The following is a 15,979-nucleotide window of genomic DNA, read 5'->3' as shown; positions in this document are numbered from 1 at the left end:
AAAAACATTGTGAGAGGTTCAAGCCTTCCTTGCTGTACTATAAATGTGTTCTTGTCTGTGACCCCATGGGATATGTTTCAAGTCATCTCCTGTAGCATGGCTACAGTCTCTGATCAATTAGTTTATCTGCTGTTGTGGCTGGAGGGGAGAGATTGCATGTGAAGAGAGCAGGCACAGCCTGTAACAGAAATCCTAGAGGAGGGAGAATTAAATCTTTAATTAAATTAGACTACAGTACATAGAATGAACTAAACATTTTGCACATGCATGTTTTACATTTGTCAGATTGTCACCTAACTATCCTGCTGTGTGGTGCTGAGCAGTGTAGCTTGAGGGGACGTGATGTATGTTGAAGTGGGTGACTACATATTCAACATGTGCAGGTCTTGTGCCCACATTCAATGCAATTCCCTGTGTTGATGGGAACTGTAGTTTCCTTTTACTGTAAAGAGAGATAAGCGGATATGATGTAATCCCTGCTTTTACACCTCCTCCTTGGCAGAGCAGATGCTGATATCTTTTGCATTACAGAGCTGACATCCTGAAAATTCAGTTAGACTTTTCTCTTCAATGGTAAGGAATTTCACAAATGTATTTACTGTTTACTGTTTTGTGTAGGGGGTGTACGAATGGGTGATTTTTTTTTTCTGCCTATTCCGGAGTTCTTTGAGCCTAGGTTCACACTACAGCGGTGTGGTAAATCCCATGTGATTCTCACAGGAACCGCATCGCATTCATGTACAAATCACATTCGCACCGCACCCGCACCAGAAATGTGCAGGACCCTTTTTTGGTCCACACTAGAATTGGATCGCATAGGTATTCACACCTATGCGATCCGATTCTGCACATCGCACCGTGTTTTGCGGACCGATGTGGGGGTGTTGTTAACTTAACATACACACCCGCATCGGTTCGCATGAACGGAGTGCGATTGTGAAGCGGTGCAGAATTCACACTGAAAACGTTGCAAATTCCGCACCACATCAGTGTGAACCAGAGCTAAAGCTCAACTCATGCATAAGCAGCTATACAGTTTGACTGACAGAAATCCATAGATTCCCCCATCCAAGCTAAAAAGCGCAGATGGATTAATCTTCACACCTTAGATCAGCACCACAGCGCATACGTGGTGACGTCACTATCCTCCGTCCAGCCCTATATATGTTTTGTTATAAATGATGTCATCAGGGGCACAGGAAGACTGAGAGTCACCACTTCCTTAATTAGACTTATCAATTACATCAAAATATGGCAGGCAGGTTGCTTAATTAGCACATAAACCCAGCAATTTACCAGGCCACCACAGCATGTGCCATCTTGTGGTAAAATACTAAATGGCACCTATATTTGATATGTCCCATGTGTCCATAGGAAATGGTGCCATCTTGTGGTGTAATGACAAACATACATATAAACATTTCTATACATATAAAAATCATTAAATCCATGTTATGAACATCTAATTAGAATAAAATGCATAAAAGCAATACATTTCTCAAAATAATATTAATAAAAGCAATCGCGTCCCACTCTATATTTAACCCATGAGGGGTAAATGTCCTGAGATTATAAATCCATTTTGTCTCAAGCCTTGATATTTCCCTCTTGTTGGAACTCCCCTTCACTGAGGAATATATTTATCGATAGCAAAAAAGAGTGTTATGACCTGGGAAACCTCTTTTAATATTCCCCACATACTCACCTAGGCAGACTTGCAAGGGTCTTATAGTCCTTTTCGCATGGGTTAAATATAAAGTGATGACTTGTGGTCTTCCTGTGCCTCTGATGATGTCATTTTTCACGAAACATACTTAGGGAGGGACGGAAGATCAAGGCATCACCACGCATGCACGGCTGCCATCAGGATCCCGGGACTATATTACTGAATGCCATTTTTTTTATCTATGAGAATGTGAGTGATTTTAACAATCTTTCAATAAACCTAATATACGAATTTATACTATGTTTGCATTTTGCTCCTTTCCTTTATCTCTCTGAGCATTTATTGTGTACTTGTGAACTTGCTTGAGGAGCACTGAATGTCCAAGTGAGGCTTTGAAACATGGGATCTTCACATAAAGCGTGTTTTGACTTCTCTAATGCTGAGAGTCACACTCATTGTGGTAAGCACATACATGTGCCATGGTGAAAGGAGCACTTTGGTGCTTTTATATCTGAAGAGCACCATCGTTTGAAAAATATTGCACAGTGGTGGATATATTCCTTTGTATGGACTTTGATTTCATGTTTATTATTTATTTCAATATATTGTTTCACAATAAAAAAAAATATTTTTTTCTGTTTCCTATTGCGCGGTTATTTTTTGGTTTATTGTATGAAGAGAACCTGTCACTTTGTTTTGAATAGGCAAAGTTAATTTTGCATTTGTAACTGCAACTAAACTACCTATTAAGAGACCTGCCAAGAAAGCTTTTTTAACTGCTATGAAATTGTATATGTGTACTAATCTTATCTATGAATTTGGGGATTTGACTGTAGTCTATTATAATGAGAAACATACGGAATTAGACTCTTGCTGTGGCCCCCCACGCACCAGTGTTTTCTCTCTGCAGAATATGATGAGGCACCCTTGGTGTAATCACATCTACTTCACTGACATTATGGCGGACTTTGAATGTGACACCTTCTTCCCAGAGTTTGACAAAGACATCTTTAGGTTAAAGGAAAAGTAAGTTAAATTAAAAACCGGTATTATGTTTGTTAAATGATAGATATAAAAGACACAAGCGGAAGCAGCTCTTTATGCATTAATACATAAAATGCAAGTGGTTTAAGTATCTAAATTTGGCTTTGTATCAAACTCTAACAATACCCTGTACAGCTGAGCTCAGATTCGGAGAGGCAATAGCAACACACAGGGCCAGGCAGATGTACGTAATGCTCTCATGCTGACAATTACAAAGATAAAACAAAGTAGAAGTGATTGCCAAAGTCCACACTTGTGCAACACACCAGTGCAAGTGCAATAGTTCATAAAAATTGAGTATCTGTAGAACACATCCAAAAGTGATGCTGATTATCCCACGCCACATGTCTCCATTAATGTGCTGATACAGCAAAAGGCTTACCAAAAGTATATGACTCTTAAATTATAGAGAAGTCATGAAACGCACAATGTAGCTGAAACCACTATGATGGAAAGCTTCTGGCTCCCATCAATTGGATTGGCACCCAGGAGGAAACATTACTGCATGTTACCAGTTCCAGTCATCTCACCACATGTGTATGCATGTTAAAATAGAAAAGGAGCCATGTGCTCCAAATAGTGTGAAATCCAACAGTTTATTTTATTAAAACAGTTAAAAGGCACTTACACTGCAGGGGTTTAAAATAAAAAAAAAAATACTTGTCCAAGGGAATAAATCTGTCCCGATATACTCGTCCCTCATGACAATCTTCTCGTCCTGATGAAAAAGAAAACATTTTAACCAGAACCGTATAACCGTAGAAGAGTGACACAAGCATTATGCTTGCACCGGTCTTTGTTAATTCCTGCCAGGAAGTCAAATATTTGGCAACTTTCCTTTCCTAATGGTAGCTAAGTGGAGTGGTGGGAGAGCAAAAAAAAAGTATATGTGTCTGTGGAATTCTAAATTAAAGTGCACCTGTTGCTTAGCACTGCATAGGCAAAGCTCAGGTTCACTTTGGACTGAGCTTGAAAAATGTACACTGATTCCCTTTACCACAAAACTCTAAATCTGGGTCAATTATAATCAGTGTGGCAGTCATTAGGATTGGTCAATAAGGGTATTCCTAAATTACCTAAACAGTGTCATCGGCTGGATGATGGACAGTGGTAACTGTTGAGGCCAATGTCAGCGAAGTCTTTAAAGTCAGTGAAGACTGCTGATGTTAGTATCCAAACAGCAGAGCTGCCGCAGGTCATGTTACTTGACGTGCTGGTCACATTACCTGGAACTGGAACACTGCAGGATGTACGTATCACAGCTGATGCCTAGCCACATGTTTACACAGACTTCAATACCCCTACCCTTCATCTTTTTCAATGCCGATAGTTTAGCTTAGGTCTCTTTTAATTTGCAGTTCTATAGAATTGCATTGATGCTGTATTTGTGAATTCCCCTTTGATCTCTCAATCTCCTGCTGAGTCCATAGAGTTGATTACACAACTATCACAGTTATATAACAGATGGAAAATCCTGTTTCATTATGCTTACCAGCAGGACTGAGGACCTGCCACAGATACAAACAGAGTAATTACTACTCATTCTCTATAGCAATTTCGCAGATAGCTGACATACTAAAAGAATTAATAGGTTATTATTATGAGGATAGAGATCCAGTGACAGAAGTGGTTTTGATAGAATGAACTGTGTTTCTAATACATACAAATGTTAAAGGGAAAGTACACTATATTTCTAGTAAGTACATTATTATTATGCAGGATATATATAGTGCCTACGGTGTGCACAGCGCTTTACAATATAAAGGGAGACAGTATGATTACAATACAGTTTAATACAGAAGAAGGAATAGGACGGTTATGCGCATGGTACTTACAATCAAAAATCAGCGGGAGGTGGTACAAAAGGTTATAGCTGTGGGGGATGTTCTGATGGAGGTGGCCGAAGTACAGTTTTTTGGTGGAGGTAGAGGTGGGGTAGGCTTCCCTGAAGAAATGAGTTTTCAAGGATTGCCTAGTCCTGGTGGCAAGCATGGGAGGAGGTAACAAGGGAGCTAGAGAGCAAGATGTCTTGAGAGGAGTGGAGAGGACTATTTGGGCAATATCTGCATTTGAGGTTGGTGATGTAGCTGGGGGCTGTGTTGTAGATGACTTTGTTTGTTGTGGTTAGTAGTCTGAATTTTATAGGTTGGGCAATTGGAAGCCAGTGAAGGCATTGGCAGAGAGTGGCAGCATCCTCAGATCTGTTAGTGAGGTGTATAAATCTAGCAACAGCATTCATGATAGACTGAATCGAGGAGAGCCTGTGTAAAGGTAGGCCAGTGAAGAGGGAGTTCCTGTATTTAAGGCAGGAGATAACCAGGGAATGAATAAGTTGTTTTGTGGTGTTAGCTAAGAAGAGTTGAATTCTGGAAATGTTGCAGAGGGTAAGACAGCAGGATTTAGCCAGTGATAGGATGTGGTCGCCGAAGGAGTCAGAGTCTAGGATTACACCGAGCACCGTGGCACGTGTGTGGAGGGACCAATACTTGTAGTATTGATCTCAATGGTAAAGTCATTAGGGGGGATCAGGGAGGAGAAAATATTTTCAGCTCAGTTTTTGACAGACTGAGTTTGAGGAAATGGTGTGACATCCATACTGATATTATGCTCAGTATATTTGTGATATGTGAAGAGATTGAGGGAGTGAGCTGGAGAGTAAATACATAGATCTGGGTGTCGATGGCATAGAGGTGGTAGTGGATACCGTGGGAGGCTTTCAACTGACCCAGGGAAGAGAGAATAGGAGGGGTCCAAGGACTGAGCCTTGACGTACCCCAACAGAGGAAAAAGAGCAGAGGAGATAGAGTTGTATGTGACACTGAAAGTGTGCTGAGATAGGTAGGAGGAGAACTGTGTCAAAGGCAGTGGAAAGGTCTAAGGGTATGAGTATGGAGTAATGGCTGTTGATTTTAGCAGTTAGTAGGTCATTAGTGAGTTTTAGTAGGGCAATTTCAGGGGAATGCTGCAGGTGGAAGCCAGACTATAGGGGGTCAAGAATGTTGTTAACAATGAGGTACCAACTTTGTGGACAAGGTGTTCAAGAAGCTTGGAGACAAATGGGAGCAGACAGATGGGTCTTAAGCTGTTCAAATAGGTGTGGTCCAGTGAGGGTTTTTTGAGTATGGAGGTAATCAATGCATGTTTAAGAAGGTAAGGAAATGTGTAGAGATGAGCGAATCGAAGTATCCGAAGTGGAATTCGAGTCGAATTTCGGAAAAATTTCGATTCGTGCCGAATCCGAAAAACAGCCTAATTCGGACGCGCGAATCGAAATTTTTCCGAAAATGGCGGCTGACATGTGCGGCGACGGAGCGGGGATGTCGGGGAAGGCGCGCAGACAAGGCGCGCTGCCCCATAATGCATTCCTCAACGACATGTGATCGCATCAGCCAATCAGCAGCCAGCCAGCCAGCACTGTGTAATGGTCGAGGTATATATAGCGGCCATTTTGGAAATCTTCATTTGCCTGCAGTCATTGAACAGAGGCAGACCGCTCTGTACTAGGGACAGGGACAGAGTTAGGGCCACAGAAACGAGAATTGGGGACAGAGAGAAGTTACTTAGGGACAGAGAACCATTACTCAGGGACACAGACTTGTTAATGAGGGCCACAGAATCGTTATTTAGGGACAAAGAAACGCTAGTTAGGGCCACAGAATTCATACTCAGGGACAGACAGAATTGTTACTCAGTGCCAGAGAATTGTTACTTAGGGCCACAGAAACGTTATTAGGGCCACAGAATTTTTACTCAGGGACAGACAGAATTGTTACTGAGTGCCAGAGAATTGTTACTCAGGGACAGACAGAATTGTTACTGAGTGCCAGAGAATTCTTACTCAGGGCCACAGAATTCATTCTCAGGGACAGACAGAATTGTTACTCAGGGACAGACAGAATTGTTACTGAGTGCCAGAGAATTGTTACTCAGGGACAGACAGAATTGTTACTGAGTGCCAGAGAATTGTTACTCAGGGACAGACAGAATTGTTACTGAGTGCCAGAGAATTGTTACTCTCACAGACACAAAATTGTTACTTGCACAGACACAGAATTGTTACTTGCACAGACACACAATTGTTACTCAGGGCCACAGAATTCATACTCAGGGACAGACAGAATTGTTACTGAGTGCCAGAGAATTCTTACTCAGGGCCACAGAATTCATACTCAGGGACAGACAGAATTGTTACTCAGGGACAGACAGAATTGTTACTGAGTGCCAGAGAATTGTTACTCAGGGACAGACAGAATTGTTACTGAGTGCCAGAGAATTCTTACTCAGGGACAGACAGAATTGTTACTGAGTGCCAGAGAATTGTTACTCTCACAGACACAAAATTGTTACTTGCACAGACACAGAATTGTTACTCGCACAGAGACAGAATTGTTACTCAGGGCCACAGAATTCATACTCAGGGACAGACAGAATTGTTACTGAGTGCCAGAGAATTGTTACTCAGGGACAGACAGAATTGTTACTGAGTGCCAGAGAATTGTTACTCTCACAGACACAAAATTGTTACTTGCACAGACACAGAATTGTTACTTGCACAGACACACAATTGTTACTCAGGGCCACAGAATTCATACTCAGGGACAGACAGAATTGTTACTCAGGGACAGACAGAATTGTTACTGAGTGCCAGAGAATTGTTACTCAGGGACAGACAGAATTGTTACTGAGTGCCAGAGAATTGTTACTCTCACAGACACAAAATTGTTACTTGCACAGACACAGAATTGTTACTTGCACAGACACACAATTGTTACTCAGGGCCACAGAATTCATACTCAGGGACAGACAGAATTGTTACTGAGTGCCAGAGAATTGTTACTCAGGGACAGACAGAATTGTTACTGAGTGCCAGAGAATTGTTACTCTCACAGACACAAAATTGTTACTTGCACAGACACAGAATTGTTACTCGCACAGAGACAGAATTGTTACTCAGGGCCACAGAATTCATACTCAGGGACAGACAGAATTGTTACTGAGTGCCAGAGAATTGTTACTCAGGGAAGACAGAATTGTTACTGAGTGCCATAGAATTGTTACTCAGGGACAGACAGAATTGTTACTGAGTGCCAGAGAATTGTTACTCTCACAGACACAAAATTGTTACTTGCACAGACACAGAATTGTTACTCGCACAGAGACAGAATTGTTACTCAGGGCCACAGAATTCATACTCAGGGACAGACAGAATTGTTACTGAGTGCCAGAGAATTGTTACTCAGGGACAGACAGAATTGTTACTGAGTGCCAGAGAATTGTTACTCTCACAGACACAAAATTGTTACTTGCACAGACACAGAATTGTTACTTGCACAGACACACAATTGTTACTGAGTGCCAGAGAATTGTTACTCAGGGACAGACAGAATTGTTACTGAGTGCCAGAGAATTGTTACTCAGGGACAGACAGAATTGTTACTGAGTGCCAGAGAATTGTTACTCAGGGACAGACAGAATTGTTACTGAGTGCCAGAGAATTGTTACTCTCACAGACACAAAATTGTTACTTGCACAGACACAGAATTGTTACTCGCACAGAGACAGAATTGTTACTCAGGGCCACAGAATTCATACTCAGGGACAGACAGAATTGTTACTGAGTGCCAGAGAATTGTTACTCAGGGACAGACAGAATTGTTACTGAGTGCCAGAGAATTGTTACTCTCACAGACACAAAATTGTTACTTGCACAGACACAGAATTGTTACTTGCACAGACACACAATTGTTACTCAGGGCCACAGAATTCATACTCAGGGACAGACAGAATTGTTACTGAGTGCCAGAGAATTGTTACTCAGGGACAGACAGAATTGTTACTGAGTGCCAGAGAATTGTTACTCAGGGACAGACAGAATTGTTACTGAGTGCCAGAGAATTGTTACTCTCACAGACACAAAATTGTTACTTGCACAGACACAGAATTGTTACTCGCACAGAGACAGAATTGTTACTCAGGGCCACAGAATTCATACTCGGACAGACAGAATTGTTACTGAGTGCCAGAGAATTGTTACTCAGGGACAGACAGAATTGTTACTGAGTGCCAGAGAATTGTTACTCTCACAGACACAAAATTGTTACTTGCACAGACACAGAATTGTTACTTGCACAGACACACAATTGTTACTCAGGGCCACAGAATTCATACTCAGGGACAGACAGAATTGTTACTGAGTGCCAGAGAATTGTTACTCAGGGACAGACAGAATTGTTACTGAGTGCCAGAGAATTGTTACTCTCACAGACACAAAATTGTTACTTGCACAGACACAGAATTGTTACTCGCACAGAGACAGAATTGTTACTCAGGGCCACAGAATTCATACTCAGGGACAGACAGAATTGTTACTGAGTGCCAGAGAATTGTTACTCAGGGAAGACAGAATTGTTACTGAGTGCCATAGAATTGTTACTCAGGGACAGACAGAATTGTTACTGAGTGCCAGAGAATTGTTACTCTCACAGACACAAAATTGTTACTTGCACAGACACAGAATTGTTACTCGCACAGAGACAGAATTGTTACTCAGGGCCACAGAATTCATACTCAGGGACAGACAGAATTGTTACTGAGTGCCAGAGAATTGTTACTCAGGGACAGACAGAATTGTTACTGAGTGCCAGAGAATTGTTACTCTCACAGACACAAAATTGTTACTTGCACAGACACAGAATTGTTACTCGCACAGAGACAGAATTGTTACTCAGGGCCACAGAATTCATACTCAGGGACAGACAGAATTGTTACTGAGTGCCAGAGAATTGTTACTCAGGGAAGACAGAATTGTTACTGAGTGCCATAGAATTGTTACTCAGGGACAGACAGAATTGTTACTGAGTGCCAGAGAATTGTTACTCTCACAGACACAAAATTGTTACTTGCACAGACACAGAATTGTTACTCGCACAGAGACAGAATTGTTACTCAGGGCCACAGAATTCATACTCAGGGACAGACAGAATTGTTACTGAGTGCCAGAGAATTGTTACTCAGGGACAGACAGAATTGTTACTGAGTGCCAGAGAATTGTTACTCTCACAGACACAAAATTGTTACTTGCACAGACACAGAATTGTTACTTGCACAGACACACAATTGTTACTCAGGGCCACAGAATTCATACTCAGGGACAGACAGAATTGTTACTGAGTGCCAGAGAATTCTTACTCAGGGCCACAGAATTCATACTCAGGGACAGACAGAATTGTTACTCAGGGACAGACAGAATTGTTACTGAGTGCCAGAGAATTGTTACTCAGGGACAGACAGAATTGTTACTGAGTGCCAGAGAATTGTTACTCTCACAGACACAAAATTGTTACTTGCACAGACACAGAATTGTTACTTGCACAGACACACAATTGTTACTCAGGGCCACAGAATTCATACTCAGGGACAGACAGAATTGTTACTGAGTGCCAGAGAATTGTTACTCAGGGACACCTAATCGTTGAATTAAATAGTATGTCAGACAACATGCAGAGGAGTGGCAGAGGAGGCAATGTTTTAGGAGCGAGCAGACGTGGCAGCAGAGGAAGGGGTCGAGGCAGCAGTATTCGCAGCCAGAGGCCAGTGCTCCCGGTGTCATCCAGCGGTCGTGTCTCCACCGACAACCCTGCCGTCATTGATTGGTTGGCTCGGTCGTCTTCCTCTTCCCAGGTCACCTCTGACACCTACAGCCAACGGTCGGTGGGTACGTCAGACACAACCGTTAGTTGGCATGGCCCGGGACCAAGCCCACTGAAATCACGTGTCCTCTACCTGCCCCTGTCCTTTGCTGTTCCCTCACCAAGCGAAGTATCGCATGCTGTGGGCTCAGCCCCACTGTACAGTGAGGAAGAGCTAACAGAGGGCGGTCAGGAACGGGGGGAGACATCGGCCTTTTCAGCAGCCAAGCGAACAAGTACTGGCGAGGAGAGTGGCTCGGTAGCCGGTCTAGAGACAGGTCTGTCTCCTGACCCAGACGCAGCCGAGGGGGCTAGTAGTGAGGCGGAGACCCTACTTGATGATGAGGAGGTTGATCGCACTTGGCAGCCTCGTCGTCATCAGGCAATTTCTTCCGCATCATCAGGAGAAGAGGGTGGCAGCTTGGCAGCGAGCAAAACAGTCGGTGGGTTGCCCAGGAGACAGCAGCAGGGTCGCATCAGTGTCAGTGGAGCCAAACGTCCACGGAGTAGAGCACCAGCTCCACTGCAGCCTACCACCACGGCCAGTAGTGGTGCCGGTGCGCACGGAGGAAGTAGCAGTCAGCCAGTGAAGAGTAGCGGGGGCAAAGTTTCCTACTCGGTGGTGTGGCAATTTTTCCTCAAGCCGCCCGAGGAAGTAAACGTAGCCGTATGTCGACTATGTGGCCAGAAATGCAAGCGTGGCCAGGGGGCCCATGTTGGGACTACAGCGTTGCGTCAGCATATGCAGCGTCACCATTCGGTGGCCTGGGAAAACCGTGATAAACATACGGCGGTTCTGCCTGCCCCAGCCCCCGCTCCATCACCCGCTCCGTTACTTGCTCCGTCACCCGACGTCGTCAATCGCCCTCTATCAGCCAGTCAAGGCTCCAACACCTCTGCTGAGGGGAGTTGTCGCTCATTGGCATCTTCCGCTCGTTCAGATGCTCCTTCTCCTGCTACTCCTCTTCTCGGATTCCGTCAACAGTCTTTCTTGGAATCCGTATCCAAGAGACAACAGTTTGCGAGCACGCACCCGACGGTGCAAAAGCTGAACGTCCTCCTGTCCAAGTTGCTGGTGCTGCAGTCCCTCCCTTTCCAACTGGTGGACTCAGCACCTTTCCGAGAAATGATGGCTTGTGCCGCGCCGCGGTGGAGAGTGCCAAGCCGTCATTTCTTTGCCCAAAAGGCAGTGCCAGCCCTGCATTCACATGTAGAAGAGATGGTGGGCCAGTCTTTGAGCATGTCGGTCTCTGCCAAAGTGCACGGCAGCGCCGACGTGTGGAGCTGTAACTACGGTCAGGGACAGTACATGTCATTTACGGCCCACTGGGTGAACGTGGTGCCGGCACAGCCGCACCAGCAACTTGGACAGGTCACGACGCTTTTGCCTCCACGTTTGCACGTCCTTGGTCCAGCAAGCATGTCCGCCTCTACCACCTCTTTTTCCGCCGTGTCCTCAGCCGCCACCCCCGTGCCAAGTCCCATTACCCGACCGGCATATCACATGTGCAGGGCGCAACGGTGTCACGCTGTGCTGCACCTGGTATGCCTTGGCGAACGTAGTCACACAGGGGAGGAACTGCTGAGTGTAATGAACAGAGAAATCGACAGATGGCTGTCTCCGCGCAAACTAAAAATCGGAACCATGTTGACTGACAACGGAAAGAACATGGTGTCTGCTCTGCGTCAAGGAAGGTTGTGCCATGCGCCATGCATGGCTCACGTGTTCAATCTGGTTGTCAAGCGGTTCCTAAAATCCACCATCCCACTGCAAGACATCCTTAAAATGTCACGTAAACTGTGCATGCATTTCAGCCATTCCTACACCGCAAAGAACACCCTCATTGAGCTGCAGCGGCAGAACGGAATTCCACAGCATCGCCTGATCTGCGACGTTGCAACAAGGTGGAATTCAACCCTACACATGTTAGACCGCCTTTACGAGCAGCGAAAGGCCATCACCGATTTCCTGATGTTACAAGCGGATAAAGGTACTCCCCTGTGTAACTTAGATGTCAGCCATTGGCAGCTCATGCGTGACACCTGCCGCTTGCTCAGGCCCTTTGAGGAGGCCACGCTATTCGTGAGTCGGCAGGACTATGGGATGAACGACGTCATTCCTCTGTTGCACGTCCTGGAACAAATGCTGTTAACAATGGCTGGTCAGGGTGCGGTAGACGTGGCGCACAGATCTCAACGCCACATGACCCCTGTGGGGGCAGGACAGGAAGAAGAGGAGGAGGTAGAGGAGGACATTTGTGCTCAGGAATTATTGAGTGAAATGGGTGGTTTTTCCACTCAGCGGACAGGAGTGGAGGAGCAGGAGCATCTGGTAGAGGAGGAGGAGGAGGAGACAGAGGACCCAGACGCACCGTGGCAGTATGCTGTGGAGATGGAGGCAGGGAGTCCCTCGCATTCCTTGGCACAAATGGCCCATAGCATGCTCGGTTGCTTGCGTAGCGACAGCCGAATAATAACCATCAGACAGAGGGATGACTTTTGGCTGTCCACCTTGTTGGACCCTCGCTACCGGTCCAAAATGGTGGCCTTTTTCACACCTGCTGAGAGGGAGGCCAAAATTACGTACTATAAAAACCACCTATGTAGTCAGTTGGTCTCTGCCTTTGTGCGCCAACGTCCATCCTCAGACACTGTGGGCCCTGTGCGCTCGCGTTCCGCTGGCATGGCAGCAGGGGAGGGGTGGGGTGGTAGGAGCAGTGGCAGCTCCACCAGCAGCGGCTGCCTCAGTCTGCAGTCGATGATGAGTAGCTTTCTTCACCAGCGCAGTGAGGAAACTACTAACCAGCCGCAGCAGCAGCAGCAGCATCAGGTGGACCTGGAGCAGGAGCTCAAACAACAGGCTTGGGCCTACTTGGACAGCACCCTGCCAACCGAGGTAGACAATCCCCTTGACTACTGGGCAACGAAACTTGACCTTTGGCCCCAACTAGCTGAATTTGCCCTTGAAAGGCTGTCATGCCCGGCCAGTAGCGTGGCATCGGAGCGCGTGTTTAGTGCGGCAGGAGGTATTGTAACTCCGCGGAGGACACGACTGTCCACCCAAAGTGTGGAGAGACTCACGTTTGTGAAAATGAATCAGGCGTGGATTAGTCTGGATTTCAAACCACCAGTTCCTGACACAACTGACTAAATCCGCCATGAATCATGCCTCAAACATGTGCCACTTTCAGGTCTCCTCACACTGCTGGTGTGTTGAATTTTTTGACATAGGGTGCTGGCAGATTACGGGCCTCCTATAGCTGCTGCCAGGCCCCTAATCTGCCATAGGCCCCTATATACCGCCTCCTCCTGCTGCTGCCAGGTCCAGAGTCTCTCATGGGTCCCTGTACGGCCTCCCATTGCTGCTGTCTCCATCGCCACACTCTGCTGCCATGTGCCACTTTCAGGTCTCTTCACACTGCTGGTGTGTTAAATTTTTTGACATAGGGTGCAGGCAGATTACGGGCCTCACATAGCTGCTGCCAGGCCCCTAATCTGCCATGGGCCCCTATATACCACCTCCTCCTGCTGCTGCCAGGTCCAGAGTCTCTCATGGGTCCCTGTACGGCCTCCCATTGCTGCTGTCTCCATCGCCACACTCTGCTGCCATGTGCCACTTTCAGGTCTCTTCACACTGCTGGTGTGTTAAATTTTTGGACATAGGGTGCTGCAAGATAACGGGCCTCACATAGCTGCTGCCAGGCCCCTAATCTGCCATGGGCCCCTATATACCGCCTCCTCATGCTGCTGCCAAGTCTAGAGTCTCTCATGGGTCCCTGTACGGCCTCCCATTGCTGCTGTCTCCATCGCCACACTCTGCTGCCATGTGCCACTTTCAGGTCTCTTCACACTGCTGGTGTGTTAAATTTTTTGACATAGGGTGCAGGCAGATTACGGGCCTCACATAGCTGCTGCCAGGCCCCTAATCTGCCATGGGCCCCTATATACCGCCTCCTCATGCTGCTGCCAAGTCTAGAGTCTCTCATGGGTCCCTGTACGGCCTCCCATTGCTGCTGTCTCCATCGCCACACTCTGCTGCCATGTGCCACTTTCAGGTCTCTTCACACTGCTGGTGTGTTAAATTTTTGGACATAGGGTGCAGGCAGATTACGGGCCTCACATAGCTGCTGCCAGGCCCCTAATCTGCCATGGGCCCCTATATACCGCCTCCTCCTGCTGCTGCCAGGTCCAGAGTCTCTCATGGGTCCCTGTACGGCCTCCCATTGCTGCTGTCTCCATCGCCACACTCTGCTGCCATGTGCCACTTTCAGGTCTCTTCACACTGCTGGTGTGTTAAATTTTTTGACATAGGGTGCTGCAAGATAACGGGCCTCACATAGCTGCTGCCAGGCCCCTAATCTGCCATGGGCCCCTATATACCGCCTCCTCATGCTGCTGCCAAGTCCAGAGTCTGTCATGGTCCCTGTACGGCCTCCCATTGCTGCTGTCTCCATCGCCACACTCTGCTGCCATGTGCCACTTTCAGGTCTCTTCACACTGCTGGTGTGTTAAATTTTTTGACATAGGGTGCAGGCAGATTACGGGCCTCACATAGCTGCTGCCAGGCCCCTAATCTGCCATGGGCCCCTATATACCGCCTCCTCATGCTGCTGCCAAGTCTAGAGTCTCTCATGGGTCCCTGTACGGCCTCCCATTGCTGCTGTCTCCATCGCCACACTCTGCTGCCATGTGCCACTTTCAGGTCTCTTCACACTGCTGGTGTGTTAAATTTTTTGACATAGGGTGCAGGCAGATTACGGGCCTCACATAGCTGCTGCCAGGCCCCTAATCTGCCATGGGCCCCTATATACCGCCTCCTCATGCTGCTGCCAAGTCTAGAGTCTCTCATGGGTCCCTGTACGGCCTCCCATTGCTGCTGTCTCCATCGCCACACTCTGCTGCCATGTGCCACTTTCAGGTCTCTTCACACTGCTGGTGTGTTAAATTTTTTGACATAGGGTGCAGGCAGATTACGGGCCTCACATAGCTGCTGCCAGGCCCCTAATCTGCCATGGGCCCCTATATACCGCCTCCTCATGCTGCTGCCAAGTCCAGAGTCTGTCATGGTCCCTGTACGGCCTCCCATTGCTGCTGTCTCCATCGCCACACTCTGCTGCCATGTGCCACTTTCAGGTCTCTTCACACTGCTGGTGTGTTAAATTTTTTGACATAGGGTGCAGGCAGATTACGGGCCTCACATAGCTGCTGCCAGGCCCCTAATCTGCCATGGGCCCCTATATACCACCTCCTCCTGCTGCTGCCAGGTCCAGAGTCTCTCATGGGTCCCTGTACGGCCTCCCATTGCTGCTGTCTCCATCGCCACACTCTGCTGCCATGTGCCACTTTCAGGTCTCTTCACACTGCTGGTGTGTTAAATTTTTTGACATAGGGTGCTGCAAGATAACGGGCCTCACATAGCTGCTGCCAGGCCCCTAATCTGCCATGGGCCCCTATATACCGCCTCCTCATGCTGCTGCCAAGTCCAGAGTCTGTCATGGTCCCTGTACGGCCTCCCATTGCTGCTGTCTCCATCGCCACACTCTGCTGCCATGTGCCACTTTCAGGTCTCTTCACACTGCTG

General features: G+C 46.8%; 1 protein-coding gene across 1 annotated transcript in view; it reads left to right on the top strand.

The window, feature by feature from the left end:
• The window catches only part of LOC149467787 (dihydrofolate reductase-like), a 111,123-nt gene that overhangs the window by 78,893 nt on the left and 16,251 nt on the right, over positions 1 to 15,979 (top strand). Inside the window, exon 6 of the mRNA XM_089671207.1 lies at positions 2,577 to 2,692. Within this exon, the coding sequence (XP_089527333.1) occupies positions 2,577 to 2,692 (116 nt within the window). The remainder of the gene's footprint in view (positions 1 to 2,576; positions 2,693 to 15,979) is intronic.

The sequence above is a fragment of the Staurois parvus genome, unplaced genomic scaffold (genome assembly GCF_062004578.1).
Source record: "Staurois parvus isolate SC_StPar_1 unplaced genomic scaffold, SC_StPar_1.0 ptg000101l, whole genome shotgun sequence".
NCBI classification, from domain to species: domain Eukaryota; kingdom Metazoa; phylum Chordata; class Amphibia; order Anura; family Ranidae; genus Staurois; species Staurois parvus.
This window is presented reverse-complemented; position numbering and strand designations above follow the sequence as displayed.